The 15,024-nt window shown below is 35.3% G+C and overlaps 1 protein-coding gene across 1 annotated transcript; it reads right to left on the minus strand.

Moving 5' to 3' along the window:
* Positions 1-5,533: 5,533 nt before the first annotated feature.
* LOC137031784 (caspase b-like) lies at positions 5,534-11,260 on the minus strand. Its single transcript, XM_067403057.1, has 7 exons — positions 10,993-11,260; positions 9,707-9,852; positions 8,128-8,304; positions 6,302-6,554; positions 6,096-6,179; positions 5,749-5,858; positions 5,534-5,644 (listed from the first exon to the last, which is right to left on the minus strand). Exons 1-7 carry the CDS (start codon positions 11,258-11,260, stop codon positions 5,534-5,536), a joined length of 1,149 nt encoding a protein of 382 aa, XP_067259158.1.
* Positions 11,261-15,024: the final 3,764 nt, after the last annotated feature.

Consider the following 15,024-nt stretch of genomic DNA (forward strand, 5'->3'; position numbering starts at 1 on the left):
TCAAAGAAACCGGTACGTTGTAGTATGGGACAACGTGAGCTTTCATCGTGCAGCCCCAGTCCAAAACTGGTTTGCTGACCACCCAACATTTCTCGTGCAATACCTCCCACCATACTCACCATTTCTGAACCCCATAGAAGAATTCTTTTCGGCATGGCGGTGGAAGGTATACGACCGGCAGCCCTTTGTGCGCATGCCTCTTGTGCAGGCCATGGAAGAGGCATGTGATGAGATTGATGTGGGTGCAATTCAGGGATGGATAAGGCACTCAAGGCGCTTCTTCCCTCGATGTCTGGCAAGGGAAGATATTGCCTGTGATGTTGACGAGGCGTTGTGGCCAGACCCGGCTGTGCGGCAAGATGCTGCCTAATTATTTTTCTTGCCTTTTTTTGTTTTGTTTTTTTTACTGTAATATATTTTTTTTCAGAAATTTTCTTTTTCAGTTTACTTTTTTTGTAAGAATATTTTTGTTCAGTCCCATGTAAATATATCTGCTGTGCTTATGTTGTACTGACTTGTTTACTGTAGTGAAGGAAAAAAAAATAATTTTGCAACAGCATGTGTGTGTATCTGCAAATATTTCTGTGCATGTGAACAATCTGATACATATTTTAGTATTATGGCAAAGCATACTAAAGATGGGGGTGCTTTTCATTATGCCCAACAGTGTGTAGGTGGTTAGGCAAAAATCTGGTAATATGAATGAAGTGTGTGCCATTTCATGCAAAAGTTTGATTTTGATAATGCTCTGTGTAGTTTCGGTTGCAGTGCTTCATTTTGCAGGATATATGAGGTATTTTGCAGTTTGGGTGTGTGGTTTTGTGAATTGTGTTAAGTGTTTTGATAAAACCAGACTAGTTTGAAAAATTGTGTGTTAGCAATTGGAAAAAACTGTAAGCACATTTTTTGTAACTATTGGCTATTTTTGCAAAACTCTACACACAAATAAGAAAACCTTTCACCCAATTATCAAAAAATTGTAGTTCTCTTGCAAAAGCTTACACAGCTAGATTAACTCTTCACACCTTCGTAAAAATGGTGTTTTCGTATCAAACAGTAAACACAAGCCATCATCTACTAAGCACACAATGTGCCAACTACACACTGATGGTATGAATACAAAACATATCTGGCTTTTGCTTTCTCTGTGTACAGATGTCAATTTGAGGTCATACTTTTGTCATAGTGTCATGTAAACATACAAGGATCCAAACTTCAAGTATTGGTGTTTATTCACACTCATCAAAACCAAGACAAAGTCAGAACACAAAATAGTAATTTCACCAAAAAAACAGAAGAAAAAAAAAGACAATCAGCCTACATCATGTCGTCTTTCTGGGTCCGGCCACAAAATTTCGTCCACATCGCATGCGATATCCTCCAGTCCAAGGCACCGGGGAAAATATCTCCTTGAATGCCGTATCCAGGCCTGACATGATGCCTGGTCAATATCTCCACATGCCTCCTTCATTGCCTGTAAAAGGGCTACCTGTTGATGAGGATGACGGTCGTACACTTTCCAGCGCCAGGCAGAGAAGAACTCCTCGATGGGATTTACAGTTTTTTACAATCGCTAGGACACATTTCTCAATACTTAGGTCACTTTTTCAAAACTCTTCACACAGTTCTCCTAACCAACTTTCATCTTGTTACAGCAGTTCATTTCACATTCAAAATGCACTAAATCTACCAAAACACTTCATTCATGTCTCAAATCAACTCATTCTTCCAGAACACTAGCAAAGGTTTTCACCAAGCAAACACGCTTTGTCAGTCATAAAACATCGACCTTAAAAACACTAACATCAGTTAGCATTATACAATGTTTTCTTTTTTTAAATTTCTTTATAAAACAAGAATGACACTCTCTACTGCTTATAATTCACCGCAGTACATGTTACATGGTCCATGTTTACATTACAGAACAAAATTATTCCTAAGTTTCCCCTTTTGAATATATATTCCTCTGATAGTATATATTGAATATATTCCTCTGATAGTATGGTAATGAAACTGAAAAACGAATGCTTGTGTAGGTGTTCAGTTTCATCTAATTCCTCTGAGAGTATTGGATTTTTTATATTCAGAATATATTTCATAACTATATTACTGTAGAAATGCAGCATATTTCTGCCTTATTCAGTTTTGTATGATGTTATTGTTTTGAACATAAGTTTAACAGTATTGAAAACAAAGAGTTTTGGCAGTTGTTGTGTCTGAGGTTGAAAAGAATTCATGACATTTGAGAGATGTAGTCATTGAATGCATTTTGTGCGAAAGCAATGATAAATGATCCTCAGTTTAGCCCACATAGACTTCTGTTGTGCTCACTGTCTGAAGAGTTTTGCAAAAGTGACCTAAGTATTGAGAAATGTGTCCTAGCATCTGTAAAAAACTGTAAGAATGGAGAGTATGGAGGGAGGTTGAGTGCCATGAAGGATGGGTGGTCTGTAAACCAGTTGCGGACCAAAGCAGCCCTATGGAAACTAACATTGTCCCATATGATGACATATCGGGTATGCTCTGGTCTCTGAACAGTGAGCATGTCATGTAAGGTGTCCAGGAATGCAATAATGTGTGCAGTGTTGTATGGGCCTATGGTTGCATGATGGTGAACAACACCATTTTGGCTTATAGCTGCACACATGGTTATGTTACCACCACGTTGTCCTGGGACATTGATGATGGCACGGTGTCCAATAATGTTCCTGCCACGTCTCCTGGTTTTACTGAGGTTAAAACCGGCCTCATCTACAAAAAGTAGCTCATGTCCCATGGCATCTGCTTCTAGTTCCATCACTCTCTGGACAAGACAAAACAAATGCAACACATCAGGCCCATGCACAGCACTACAGTATGCACTTCCAAATTCAGAACCAATGACACTATAGCTTACCTGCACATAGTCATATCGCAGTTGCTTTACACGTTCTGTGTTTCTCTCGAAAGGAACTCTGTAAATTTGCTTCATTCTTATTCTGTGGCGCGCAAGTACACGACTTAGTGCAGAAATGCTTACACTGTGTATATTTTGAAAGATGGTGTCATTATCAATTATGCGCTGCTGTATTTCGCGCAGTCTTATTGCATTATTGGCAATCACCGTGTTCACTATATGGGTCTCTTGCTCTGGAGTGAACATTCTTCCTCTGCCCCCAACATCTGGACATCTAGCAATTCTGTAAAGTAACAATTTCAGTATTTTTGTGTATGGTACTCTTGTGTTTCTCATTAGAGTATGGCAGTGCTACAAAGTACTTACCGATTCTCATTTCGAAATGTCCTAATGATGCTTGCCACAGTGTAGCGGCTCAAATTAGGCTGAACCCGATGGCCAGCTTCCCTCAGGGTCATCCCATGGTTGATGACATGGTCCACTATTGTAGCTCTGATGTCATCAGTTATTCTATTTCTTACTATTTTTACCCTTCCTCTTTCCCCTCCTCGTCCTCTTCTTGCTCTTCCTTGTCCTCTTCCTCTAACTTCCTCTAACCCTCTCGCTTCTTCACCTCCACGCCCTCTTCCTCCAACTTCTTCACCTCCACGTCCTCTCCCTCGGCCTCCTCTGATTCTCACTCTTCTCACTCTTACTGCTCCTTCCATTGTACTCCACACAGACAGCTTACCTGTGGCTTATTTATAGTGCTTAGGCTGATTGCAAAGTGAACTAATTATCTAAAACAGTTTTCACATGTGAAAGTGTGCCAGACAGTTGGCAAAATAGTGTTAATGATAGCCATACATGTGTATAATTTTGCTAGGAGTGTGTTGGAAATTTGGTAATTGAGTGTAAGAAGTGAGTTGTGTTTAAAGTTCTGCAAAAAGAGTGTTGTGCAGTGAATTGTACCTACAGTTTTGCAAAGTGTGTGTTACAAAATTGCAAACTGAGTGCAAAGCAGTGTTTGTGCTTTTAGTTTTGCAAACTCAGTGAGTGGTTTTGCTATACGTATTAATAGTTTTAGAAATTGTGCTACAAGAATCACGATTAGCGCTTAAGCATTCAGAAAAAACTGTAAATACTGCAAACATACAGCAGTCTAAATGCAAATGACTAAAAGGTCAAAGAAAACTCTAAATGAAAAGCATGATACAGTACGTACACACACACACACACACACACACACACACAAAAAGTTCAGAGTCAGTGAGAGATTCATTCTGCTTCAGCATCATGTCTTCATGTTGGGTCCGGCCTAAATCAAGTCAAGTCACCTTTATTTCAATTGCAATTTATACTACACAGATACTAGTCTAGTCTAGTATAGTATAGTCAAAGCAGCTTTACAGTGATAACAGGTACATGATGATCAGTAATGCAAAGAGGGTTCATTTTGGCTGTACAACTCTAAAAGAAAATAGTGTCATTGTTCAGCTGAAGTCAGTTCAGTGTTGATTCACTTACATTGTAAAGACCAATTATTATGTAAATTACTGTAATTATTTTCCTCTATAAAGCAGTTCTGCATCTGCATCTAGGCTAGCTTAGTTCAGTTCTCATCCTATAATGTCAGTACTGTCAGATCAATAATATTGTTGAATATTATTGAATATTGTTGAGGACATTTTCCACATCACAGGCAATGTCGTCTTTTGCCAGGCAAAGGGAAAAACCTGTGCCGGATCCAGCCTTGACAGCCTTGTCTCCACACCCCGTGCTCTTTCTCCTCATCATCCTCTTACACATACTCTTCCTCCTCTACTGTTCAGATTGTTTCCATCTATTGTTGGTATCATCATTCAGCACCTGTGTCACCTGTGCACTCTGAACTGACCTATATTGATTTGATCACATCATTAGAAATAAGTGTGAATAATTTTGAGTCATTGATGACAGCTGTGTTGTAGTTGTGTTTAACTTTTGCCACATGTATTTACCATTTTGCAACACAGTGCAAAATGTGTTTTAGTGAGTAAGAATGTGTTTAGAGTATTGCAAAAAAAGAGTGGATGAGATTTGCAAATAGTGTCTTAACTACCTGAACTTATTTAAGGTTTTGCCTACAAAATGACTGATTCGACAAATGGGTTAATTTGTAAAGCTTTATTGATTAGTTTAAGTTATCTGAAAAAAGAATAACAAAAATTTTTATAACAAGCTATATGTTATGAAAGGAAGAAAACCTCTTACCAATTAAACGATTAATAGAGTAATATGACATTAGCAAAGTATATGAGAAAATGTGATTAAATGAGATTAAAAAGTAATGCTGTATATACTGTATAAATGTATATACTGTAAGTGATAATTGTTTGCAATATACTGCCTGTATATATTTAGAATGTGTTTTTGCACATCTTGATTTAAGGCAAGACACAATCAGTCACCAGTTTTGTCGTTCACTGGTCTTGAGATCTATTTCTTTTGTAAATTTCAGTTACAATAAAAATCTCAAAATCATTTCTCAAAATAAATTTTGAACCAGACTTCATCCAATGTTCAGATTTCTGGTCTGGGAATGTATTCAAATTCGTCCATATTTATTTACATAGACCTGTGGTGTCTTGCCTTAAACTAAGTTTAATCCGCACTTCCTCAGAGTCCAGGGAACAGGTAGAAGCGCTTCGGAAAGGACATCCTGTCAATACACGGCATTAGTTTTGCCACACCTGTGAATCGTGAGTCTTTCTCCATGCATGAGGTGACCTATAATAAAAAAGATCATATTTGAATGTGACAAGAAGAAAACCACTGTACCACGTTTAGCTGAAATAAAGCAAATCAAATTAAAATGGATTTTTAACATTTACCTTCCTGAACAACTCCATAATGTCATCAGTGTAAGCCCATTTACAGAACACCTCCACGATGTAACAGATAAAATAACTTCCCTCCGAAGGATGCCTGTATGCAACGATATCTGTGGAGAAGACATCAGTAGGTTAAAGTACTTCACAAAGCAACCCAAACCTTAAAACTTTGCTCATTATTGAAGAAACACTGTCCAACAGGTACAGACTGTTTTATCACACATCTGCAGGGTTTCATTGTAAAAATAAAGTATAATAATAAAAAAGGAAAACAGTTGTTTGAAACTGAAGAAGTGTGAACGACAAATCAATCTTACTTCATCAATCAGTGTTTTCTGAGCACTTACCAGGGAGGGTGGACTTAAAACTGACAAAGTCTTTCTCTCCGTGCACAATGGCATCTGATTGTATCACCATGCCTCCTTTGTTACCTGGACAGAGAAACGGTTATCGATATTAATTACAATATTACAGTAAATCCAGGAAAAAGAAATACAGAGAAATCCCAATATGATAATAGAGTTTGAGTTGAGTTTTCTCAGTCATGTCGCACCTCCTCTGCAGGCTTGGATCAGAATAACCTTTGGTTTGTCAATCAGAGCAGGACAATTTGCTGAGTTCAGACGGGTGAAGATGTCGTCAACAAAGAAGTAATCTTTGGGGTTTAGACGTCCATCATATTCGGCACCTATAATGACATCTTTATTTTCGATTCTTTCCCCATGAGACATCAGAACCACAAAGGTGCTGTCCGAGTCTCTATGGTTGGGAGATGCAGCAAAATTCCTGACAGCAGCATCTATTTGCTGTGAATAAAATGTAAATTAAAAATAATAATAATACAGTATAAAATGCATTGTATAATTAAACTATTCAGTCAAAACAAATTTGATGTTGGCTTGAGAAAGCCTGAAGTTTTAAAAGCTTGAAATTTGAAGGTTCTCAGTTTGAATTTTAAATTTCAGCTTTAAATTTTTAAGGCAACATATCACACAGACTGACAGAAAGATCTATATAGATCGTTTGAACAGTTTTACTTAACACGCTCAAATTGGGGATTCAGACCAGCATATCCGGAATGGGAGGCTGCACTGTTAGCCTGGATAAGTTGAATTTACTTAAAAAATTTGAGGAAACTGGTTGCCCTAAAAAAATTAAGTAATGATTAAGTAATGTGAACTTAATAATTCAAGTTCATTTAACTTAAAATGTTTTGTAATATTAATTACTTTGTAGTTATTACAACTAGTATATTTAAGTTCAATGTACTAAGCAAGTTAACTTGCCACCAATCAAAATTCATCCATGCCTCCCATCATGCATTGCTGCATGAATAAATTATGAGCTGAATTGTCTTAGTAATTTTCTTTATTCTCACTATTTAAATTTTGCTGTTTTTCTGTGACTTTTTAGCAGCTTGTTTTCTAATGTTCAGAGTTGATCTGTTTATCAGAACATGTTGCTTGTCACCGTCGTTGAGATTCACAGGCTGATTCTTGATGTCTGTATGTGCCTAAAATATATATATATTTTTTTTTTGTGATAAGAACAACTTAAAAAACAAAAAATTGTATTATAAAAGTTGATCCTCCGCTGTAGAATCACAGTGCTTCTGTAATCAATAATGTAAATCTAAGACAGAGATTGGGCTCTAAATGAGTTCAGTGATTAAGATCAAATAATGATTATGTGAAAACATCACCAACATCACCTGATCATCTTTTAACTTGGCTTGTCTGGTTGGTTTTATTGCAGTTAAAACTGACCAAACAAAATCTAATATTAAAAAGTCAAGGGTCAAGAGCTCAACTAAAACAAACCCTGACCCTCGATGATGGTAACTTAAAAATTGTGATTTTCTCCTTTGGTGAAAAACTAAAAAGGTAAATGTTAGGAAAAAAATGTCTGTAGAACAGCCAAAACAAATGTTCCAACTGCTCATCAACAGCTCCTTCAATTCACACACACCACAACAAAATGGCGTCATTACCTGCCACAAACCAGTGTGAAGGAGGCGTGGTCAGGAGAAAAACTTCATAATTTAAGTGCATTTAACTTACATTTATTAACACATTCAAATACACCCACAAATTAGTAGAATTTACTTATATTTTATAAGTAATGCAACCAAACTTAAATATTTTAAGTATATTGTAATTATATTTTTAAGTAAATATAAAATCCGGGCTAAGAGTGTGGCTAACAAGGATGCCAAAGAGCGCAGTCTCTATAGCATCAGTCCTTAGAGCGTCTCTTGAGATCAGGGTGAGGTTTACACACACACTAGCTTGCCTCTGTTACACATTCAACAGAATGTTGCCTTTCTCAAGCCAACATAACTAGAATACTTCTATCCAAGTCCACTAAGTTTATACGCACCCGTCCAGTGAGATTTCTGTATTTCTCAACTCTGTAACCCAAAGATGTCAGCAGCCACTCCATGTTCACCTCGTCTCTCTCTGCTCCTGGCCTGTTGTGTGCTTGATTTTTGAATTGTATGTTAGTGATCAGCAGTGCCAAACGTTTCCTCTGAAACATGTCCTTTGGTATATAAATCTATTTAAAAAAAATAAAAAAAATAAAAAAATAAAAAAACAGAATTATGCAGAAGGAAAGCACAAGCAACAGATCCCAACCCATCAGTCTTTTTTGTTGATATACTGAGATTAAAATAAAATAGCATAAAGCAATAGGTATATAAATGAACAAAAACGTTGATACGTTTGTTTGTTTGTTTGTATGTATGTGTGTGAATAAAAAAGTATGTTTAATACGGTCTCATGATCCTTCAGAAATCATTCTAATATGCTGATTTGCTGCTCAAAAAACATTTCTGATGATTTTCAGTGTTGAAAACAGTAGTGATGCTTCAGAATTTTTTTGGAAACTGAGATCTATTTTATTTTCCAGGATTTTTTGATGAATGAAGAAATTTTAAAAGAACAGCATTTACTTAGTTCACTTTCAAATAAAATGTTCCTGATAATTTACTCACCCCCATATCATCCAAGATGTTCATGTCTTTCTTTCTTAAGTCGAAAACCGCACTTTCGCATGTCCTACGACTTCCCTATTGTACTTACGGAAAAAATTGGAACTGCGCTGCGTTCCTTCCGTAAGTAGAATAGGGAAGGCGTAGGACACACAGTGTAAGCTTTTTGAAGAATACAAAATTGCAGTCTTGGCAGAACCACTTAGAAGGCGATTATTTATTTATATAAAGCACATACATTTATATTTTTTCAGAAAATGACCGATGGTTTCTCTAGATAAGACTCTTATTCCTCGTCTGGTATCGTTTAAAGCTCTTTGAAGCTGCACTGAAACTGACATTTTGACCTTCAACCGTCTGGAGTCCAGTGAAGTCCACTGTAAGGAGAATAATCCAGGAATGTTTTCATCAAAAACCTTAATTTCTTTTCGACTGAAGAAAGAAAGACATGAACATCTTGGATGACACGGGGGTGAGTAAATTATCAAGAAATTTTGTTTGAAAGTGGATTAATCCTTTAAACTAGAAATATATTTTAACATTATAAATATATTTATTGTCACTTTTGATCAATTTTATGCATGCTTGATGTATAAAAGTATCATAATTACTGATTTTACATATAATAGTCTTTTGATTCCCATTTTCTTCTGTTTAGAATATAAATGAATAAATTAATTGATTTTTAATCAGAATTTTGCATTACAGAAGGCTTGGGAAAAAACTGATCCACATTAAATATCATTCATGCCAGAAATGCTAATGCTAGAAATGTTTACATTAGAAAACATATTGATATTAATGTGTCTCAGGGTCGTCAAACCCGCTTCTGGAGGGCCACCGTCCGGCAGCGTTCAGCTCCAACACTTGCTGCTTCAGCTGTTGAATGGAGTTAAACTCTGCAGGATGGCGGCCCAAAAACCCAGCACTGACTCCTGAATGTATTGTTGAAACAGAGATACTTGCGTCATTTCTCTTTTCTATAAGAATTCTGTTCTTAAACTCTTGGCTGGATGGAAAAATGCTTAATGGTCTCATCCAATCGGACTGGATGGACGGATCATCCACAGGCACTGGAGCATTTCCGGTCTCCCGCTGCACAGGCGGCTGAGCTGAAGACAGGAAAACACTCATCATTCAGTGTATTATCCAATATATCCAAAGCCCATAGAACAAAGAACATTCTGCTGTGTGAAACACAGTCTTCAACTACACGCATTTACAAATTAAAATCTACAATCGTTACTCTCTGAAGTTATTTTCAAGAATCTGCTCCAAGTGAAAGCATCTCCAGCATCCTTGTTTTCAGGTCATAAACAGTTCACCTCACATATCTTTTTATATAAACTCAAAACAAAAAATATTTTGTTCTAAAGTTATGTTTTATGTAATTGAATTACATTAGAATTTCCAACAGTTTTAACATAAAATAATAAAATGAATGTGATTCATATTTGTCATTCATACGTAAATTAAATTGGTAAGATTTATGTAATAGTTCTCAGAAAGGTTACTTAGTTAAAGTATCATTGAAGCAGAGTTAATGAGATAATTAAGGGATGATTGAACTTTAATGATGAACACCTGCTGTTAACAAGCAGAATCACTGAAGGAAAGAGAAACACAACACTACAACTGCCTTGAAATCAACTGAAGCTAAAAGAAGACATTAAACCTCTCAAGATCTGATTTAACAACTCCACAAAATCTACAAAACATTACCAGCTTTACTAATTTGAATGTAATTCAATTACATTAAACTTAAATTTACACCAAAATATTTTTTAAGGCTATTAAAAGTGTGAAGTATGTGAGGTGCAGTACAATGCACATGATTTATAAATCGAGGGAACAAAATAATAATCGTGTGCACGTTTTAATAAATCAAGGGAATGAATTAGTATATCATGCGCACGATTTAGCCTACTATTTTCTTCCTGCGTGTCATGTCCGGGGCTCTATAAAACTGTTTATGAGATGTTATGAAAAAAAAAAAAAAAGGAATTTGTCTATTGTTCCTGTTCACAATATCTTTTTCTCTTTTTTTTAAGTCTAAGATTATTGGTTACAGGATACAGATATATATATATATATATATATATATATATATATATATATATATATATATATATATATATATATATATATATAATATGAACTATATTATTACATTTAAAAAAAATGATGAATACAATATACTTTAGAGTGCTACACTACTACAAAATCTTAAACTACTTAAATTGTCGATTTACCTTCCTGAAGTTTCGACTCAAGGGTCTTTGCAAGATGATTTTGGTTGATGTTGCACAACGCTTTTACTGCAATATTCCCAGCCTTATCGCTGTACTTATCTACCATGTGATCCACAACATCTGACCGATCAGCTTTCTGGAACTTTGCTTTAGGAATAGTGCCCAAGTCTGTTACCAGACCGTTCCAGAGTTGCCAGTTGAATTTTTTGAAGTCTTCATCCACAAGTTCCTCAAGTGCCTCATTCATCGCTTTTTTAATAGCATCCATTTTGTGTCACTAGGAGAAAAAGACAAAGAAAAAAAGTCTTGTTTAAATAATAATAATTTAAAAAAAAATCCTAAAACGAATGTTCCCAGACTCTTCTGATTCATTTCCCAAAAGGAAGGCCCTGAAAGTTCTGCAAAGGTTCGGAATTTTTGTCACTTTTGGAGAACTTTTAGGGAATGTTGTGCAAGGTCACTGTGGTTATGGATGAGAGAGTCAGTGTATTTAACACCTTTTTAATTATTATTAATTTACTCTGAAACGAAAAACAGAGTTAATGTGTGTGCCATAGGCTACAAGATGAAAACTGTATAAAAAACAAAGTCTAGTGTAAAATTTAGTTCACCTCAAACTTTTTTCAAGATCAAATGGAAATGTGGTCAAAAATTATTTCAAAGACCATATATTTGTGTTTTTTTGGATTAAGGCATGTTTGTGTTGTTGTTGTTTGTTTGTTTGTTTGTTTTTATTTTTTTTATCACACAATGTGTTGCCTTCAAATCTTGTCAAAAACAATCGATTTTTTTAGCTAGCCTATATGTTTTTATGCTATTTTTACACTTTCACACACTTTCAAGACTAACATAAATAAAAAATATAATAATAATAATAATAGAGCATAGGCCAAGATTAGTAATAATTTCAATATTGCCATACACTGTTAAACCATGTTGTAAAAATACAACCAAATTCTGACAGTAACAAACCATTTTCCATTAAAACAGTAATATACTGTAGAAAACAATGCATTCTGGGTAATATTTGTCATTTTTGAGAAAATAGCCTACAGGAATATACTGTGAGTTAACATCGCTCAAAGTCGACACTCAGAGGCTGTGTTCTAAATCACACCCTATACCCTCATTCACTATTCCCTACATTAGTTCACTAATATAGTCCACTGGACAGAGTGAATGAAAAGAAGAGAGTGAATTCAGACACTGATGAACACCTGATAACAGAATCACTGAAGGACAGAGAAACAAGACCAGAAAAACGAGAAGAGACGAGAGAACTACAGTGTCAAACCAGTTCACAAACCAGTTTGACCTGATTTCTTTCATACATGTACATACAATTAACAGATATGGATGTTGATGTTTTATTGAAAATAATAACGTTTGTAGTCTCCATCATAGTGACCAGTGTTTGCTTTAGTTGGGCTCTTGACTCTTTGACATTAGTTTTCTCTGTCTGCTGTAACTGAGTGTTTATAAACACATTTGATATGGCAGGAAAAAGCCAACAGGAAGTTGATCAGGGGTTTTTGGCTGTTGTGATAATCATCTTGGACTTGTCTGATTCACTGATCTCTTCCTGTGTCTAATCTTTGATTTTATAGGGTATTTTATATTTAACAGATATATTATGTTTGTGATTTAACACTAGAAGTCCCAGAGATTTGTAACCCTCCTTTAGCCAAGTGGATGCTAACTGGCTAGTCTTTTGGCTATCATTAGCATCAATTCATGTGTAAATATGGTCATTACCTGAGCAATCTGCAGGGGGGTTGGGGGTGTGTGTGTGAATGGTTGCTGGTGGCTTGTTTGTATGTGTGGGGGAGGGAGGGCTGCTATAAGCAGAGAACTTGATTGACCATGGGCCGGTTTCAGAAAGGAGGTTAAGTGAAAACTCTAAGTATGTTAACCCTGAAATGAGGGAGTGCAAGTGATGTTTAAAAAGTTAACTCACTCATTCACACTGCAAAAATGCTTTTCATACTAAGTATTTTTTTAATTTAAAAAAAAATCTTAAATCAAGATGGATTTTCTATATGAGAAAATTATATATGATATTTAGTCTTGTTTCCTGGGGGGATCTAAATTAAGTGAATTTTACTTAAGTAAAATGATCAATATCTGCCAGTGTGGTAATAAAAATAATCTTAATGCAAACGGAAATTGTTGGAGTGTCTACCCAGGTGAAAAAAAAAGTGCAGTAAAGTACACTTTATTTTAGTACACTTTTACACTTCCATAATGTACAGTGCTCTATTTCCGTGCACTTATTTTGTACTTAATATACTAAAAGCTCTTCTTTAGTACTTCTTAAGATAATCTTAAGAACATCTAAGTGTACTCAACTGTGCTATTTTGAGACACCATGAATTTGAACTAAAATGTGCTTTTAACATACTATCTCTGTATAGAAAAATGTATTTAGTTACCACTTGTAGTACACTTGAACCCATCTTTCAAACACTTTTAAAAATGGACTTATGATGTATTTCAAATATAAGATTAATATATAATGAATATATACAACATGTATTTATAATATATTGCCAGGCAATGCCAGGATTGTGAGTGATTGCTGGAATGTACTCACTCACTTTTTAATATTATTTGTAAATATGTGTACAAATGGTTGGTTTCTTTATTTTATTTTGTACTATTTTTATCAATAGATCTCAGCAACAAAGGAAAAAAAAACATGTGTGTTGATTTCTCCCTAAGATGGCAAAGTGAAACACAAGTTTCCTTGAAGTGGCTCAGCATGGCCCCACATTGTTTACATAACAAAAGCAACTGTTCACAGCTGATTAAGGATATTAGCCTAAAGCCTTCCAGCCCATCGGCTGTCCTGCGGGTTTTATAGGTAGAAAAGCCAAATGGCTGCTCTCTGGGACTTCTAGTGTTAAAAGCATGAGATACACCAATGTTTCAGTAATCAGTTATTTAAAAGAATATTGAAGTCATGTAGTACAAAATACACTGTTGACTTAGACACACAGAGACATCAACAATCAGAATATGAATCTCAATAATGGTGACATTTAAAGGTTTTATTTCGCAATGCATGCTGGGGGCCAGCATAGTACAAAACTTCCAGCATGCACTGCAGCATGAATAAAGTATACAGCTGAATGGTCTTTCTTTATTGCCAACATTGTTGAGATTGATTTGCTAATTTTTGATATCTGTGTGTCTATGATACTGCAGCTCTTTTTCTTTTTACATGGTGTTTAAAAAAATGTCTTCATTGTAACATATTGTTGTTGGAACTCTTGCTGTAGTTTCACAGTGGCAATAATGTAAAACTTTAGTCTGACAAGAATGTAACAAGGGATTAAACACAGTGAATCAAGAGACTATGTGACAGTTATACATTTTTGTTAATACATAACTATCAGCACTCAATGATCCTCCACATTTGTTTCTATCATAACAAACATGGTTTGCAAAAACAGTTAACCAGAGCTAACACTGATCTCCTTAATGGTGACATAAAACAAAACATTTTCAATTAAACATCAACATCTAAACTTCTGTTAATTCTGTTAAGATCTTCTGTAGAAATTAAGTCAAACTGGTTAGTAATACATGTAATATGTAATGGCTTTACGACAGTTGTAGTTCTTGTGTTTCTGATCATCTCTTTTGTTTCTGTTATTGTTGTTCCTCCTCTTCTCTTTAGTGATTCTGTTTGTTAACAGCAGGCGTTCATCATTTATCAGAACTTACAAATTCACATAATTATCTCACTGCAACATAGCATTAATGTTACTTTTAATACTGTTGCCAGCATTTTACTGTAAAAAACATTTAGTTCAAACATTAGATTTCATAAACAGTTCATTTGGGGTACACTGTTAGACCTTGCCGGGCTTTTTTACAGTATAATACAACACTGTTGCCAGTGATTTACTATTGATTGTACAGTTATTTACTGTAATCTACTGTATGTTAGTGTAAAGATACCATGAATTAAATTAAACTTGGTTTCTGAAAATGAAATGAGGCAACACAGCTGCCTCAAATTGCCAT

The sequence above is a fragment of the Chanodichthys erythropterus genome, chromosome 12 (genome assembly GCF_024489055.1).
Source record: "Chanodichthys erythropterus isolate Z2021 chromosome 12, ASM2448905v1, whole genome shotgun sequence".
Classification (NCBI taxonomy): domain Eukaryota; kingdom Metazoa; phylum Chordata; class Actinopteri; order Cypriniformes; family Xenocyprididae; genus Chanodichthys; species Chanodichthys erythropterus.

What these genes read in the sequence shown, in the direction of transcription:
- LOC137031784 (XM_067403057.1), bottom strand. Translation starts at nt 11,260, where the DNA reads ATGGATGCTATTAAAAAAGCGATGAATGAGGCACTTGAGGAACTTGTG. An exon ending in GATCCAAGCCTGCAGAGGAG is followed by an intron (nt 6,180 to 6,301) that starts GTGCGACATGAC and finishes TTCTCTGTCCAG; the next exon opens with GTAACAAAGGAGGCATGGTG. An exon ending in TTTTAAGTCCACCCTCCCTG is followed by an intron (nt 5,859 to 6,095) that starts GTAAGTGCTCAG and finishes TCTTCTCCACAG; the next exon opens with ATATCGTTGCATACAGGCAT.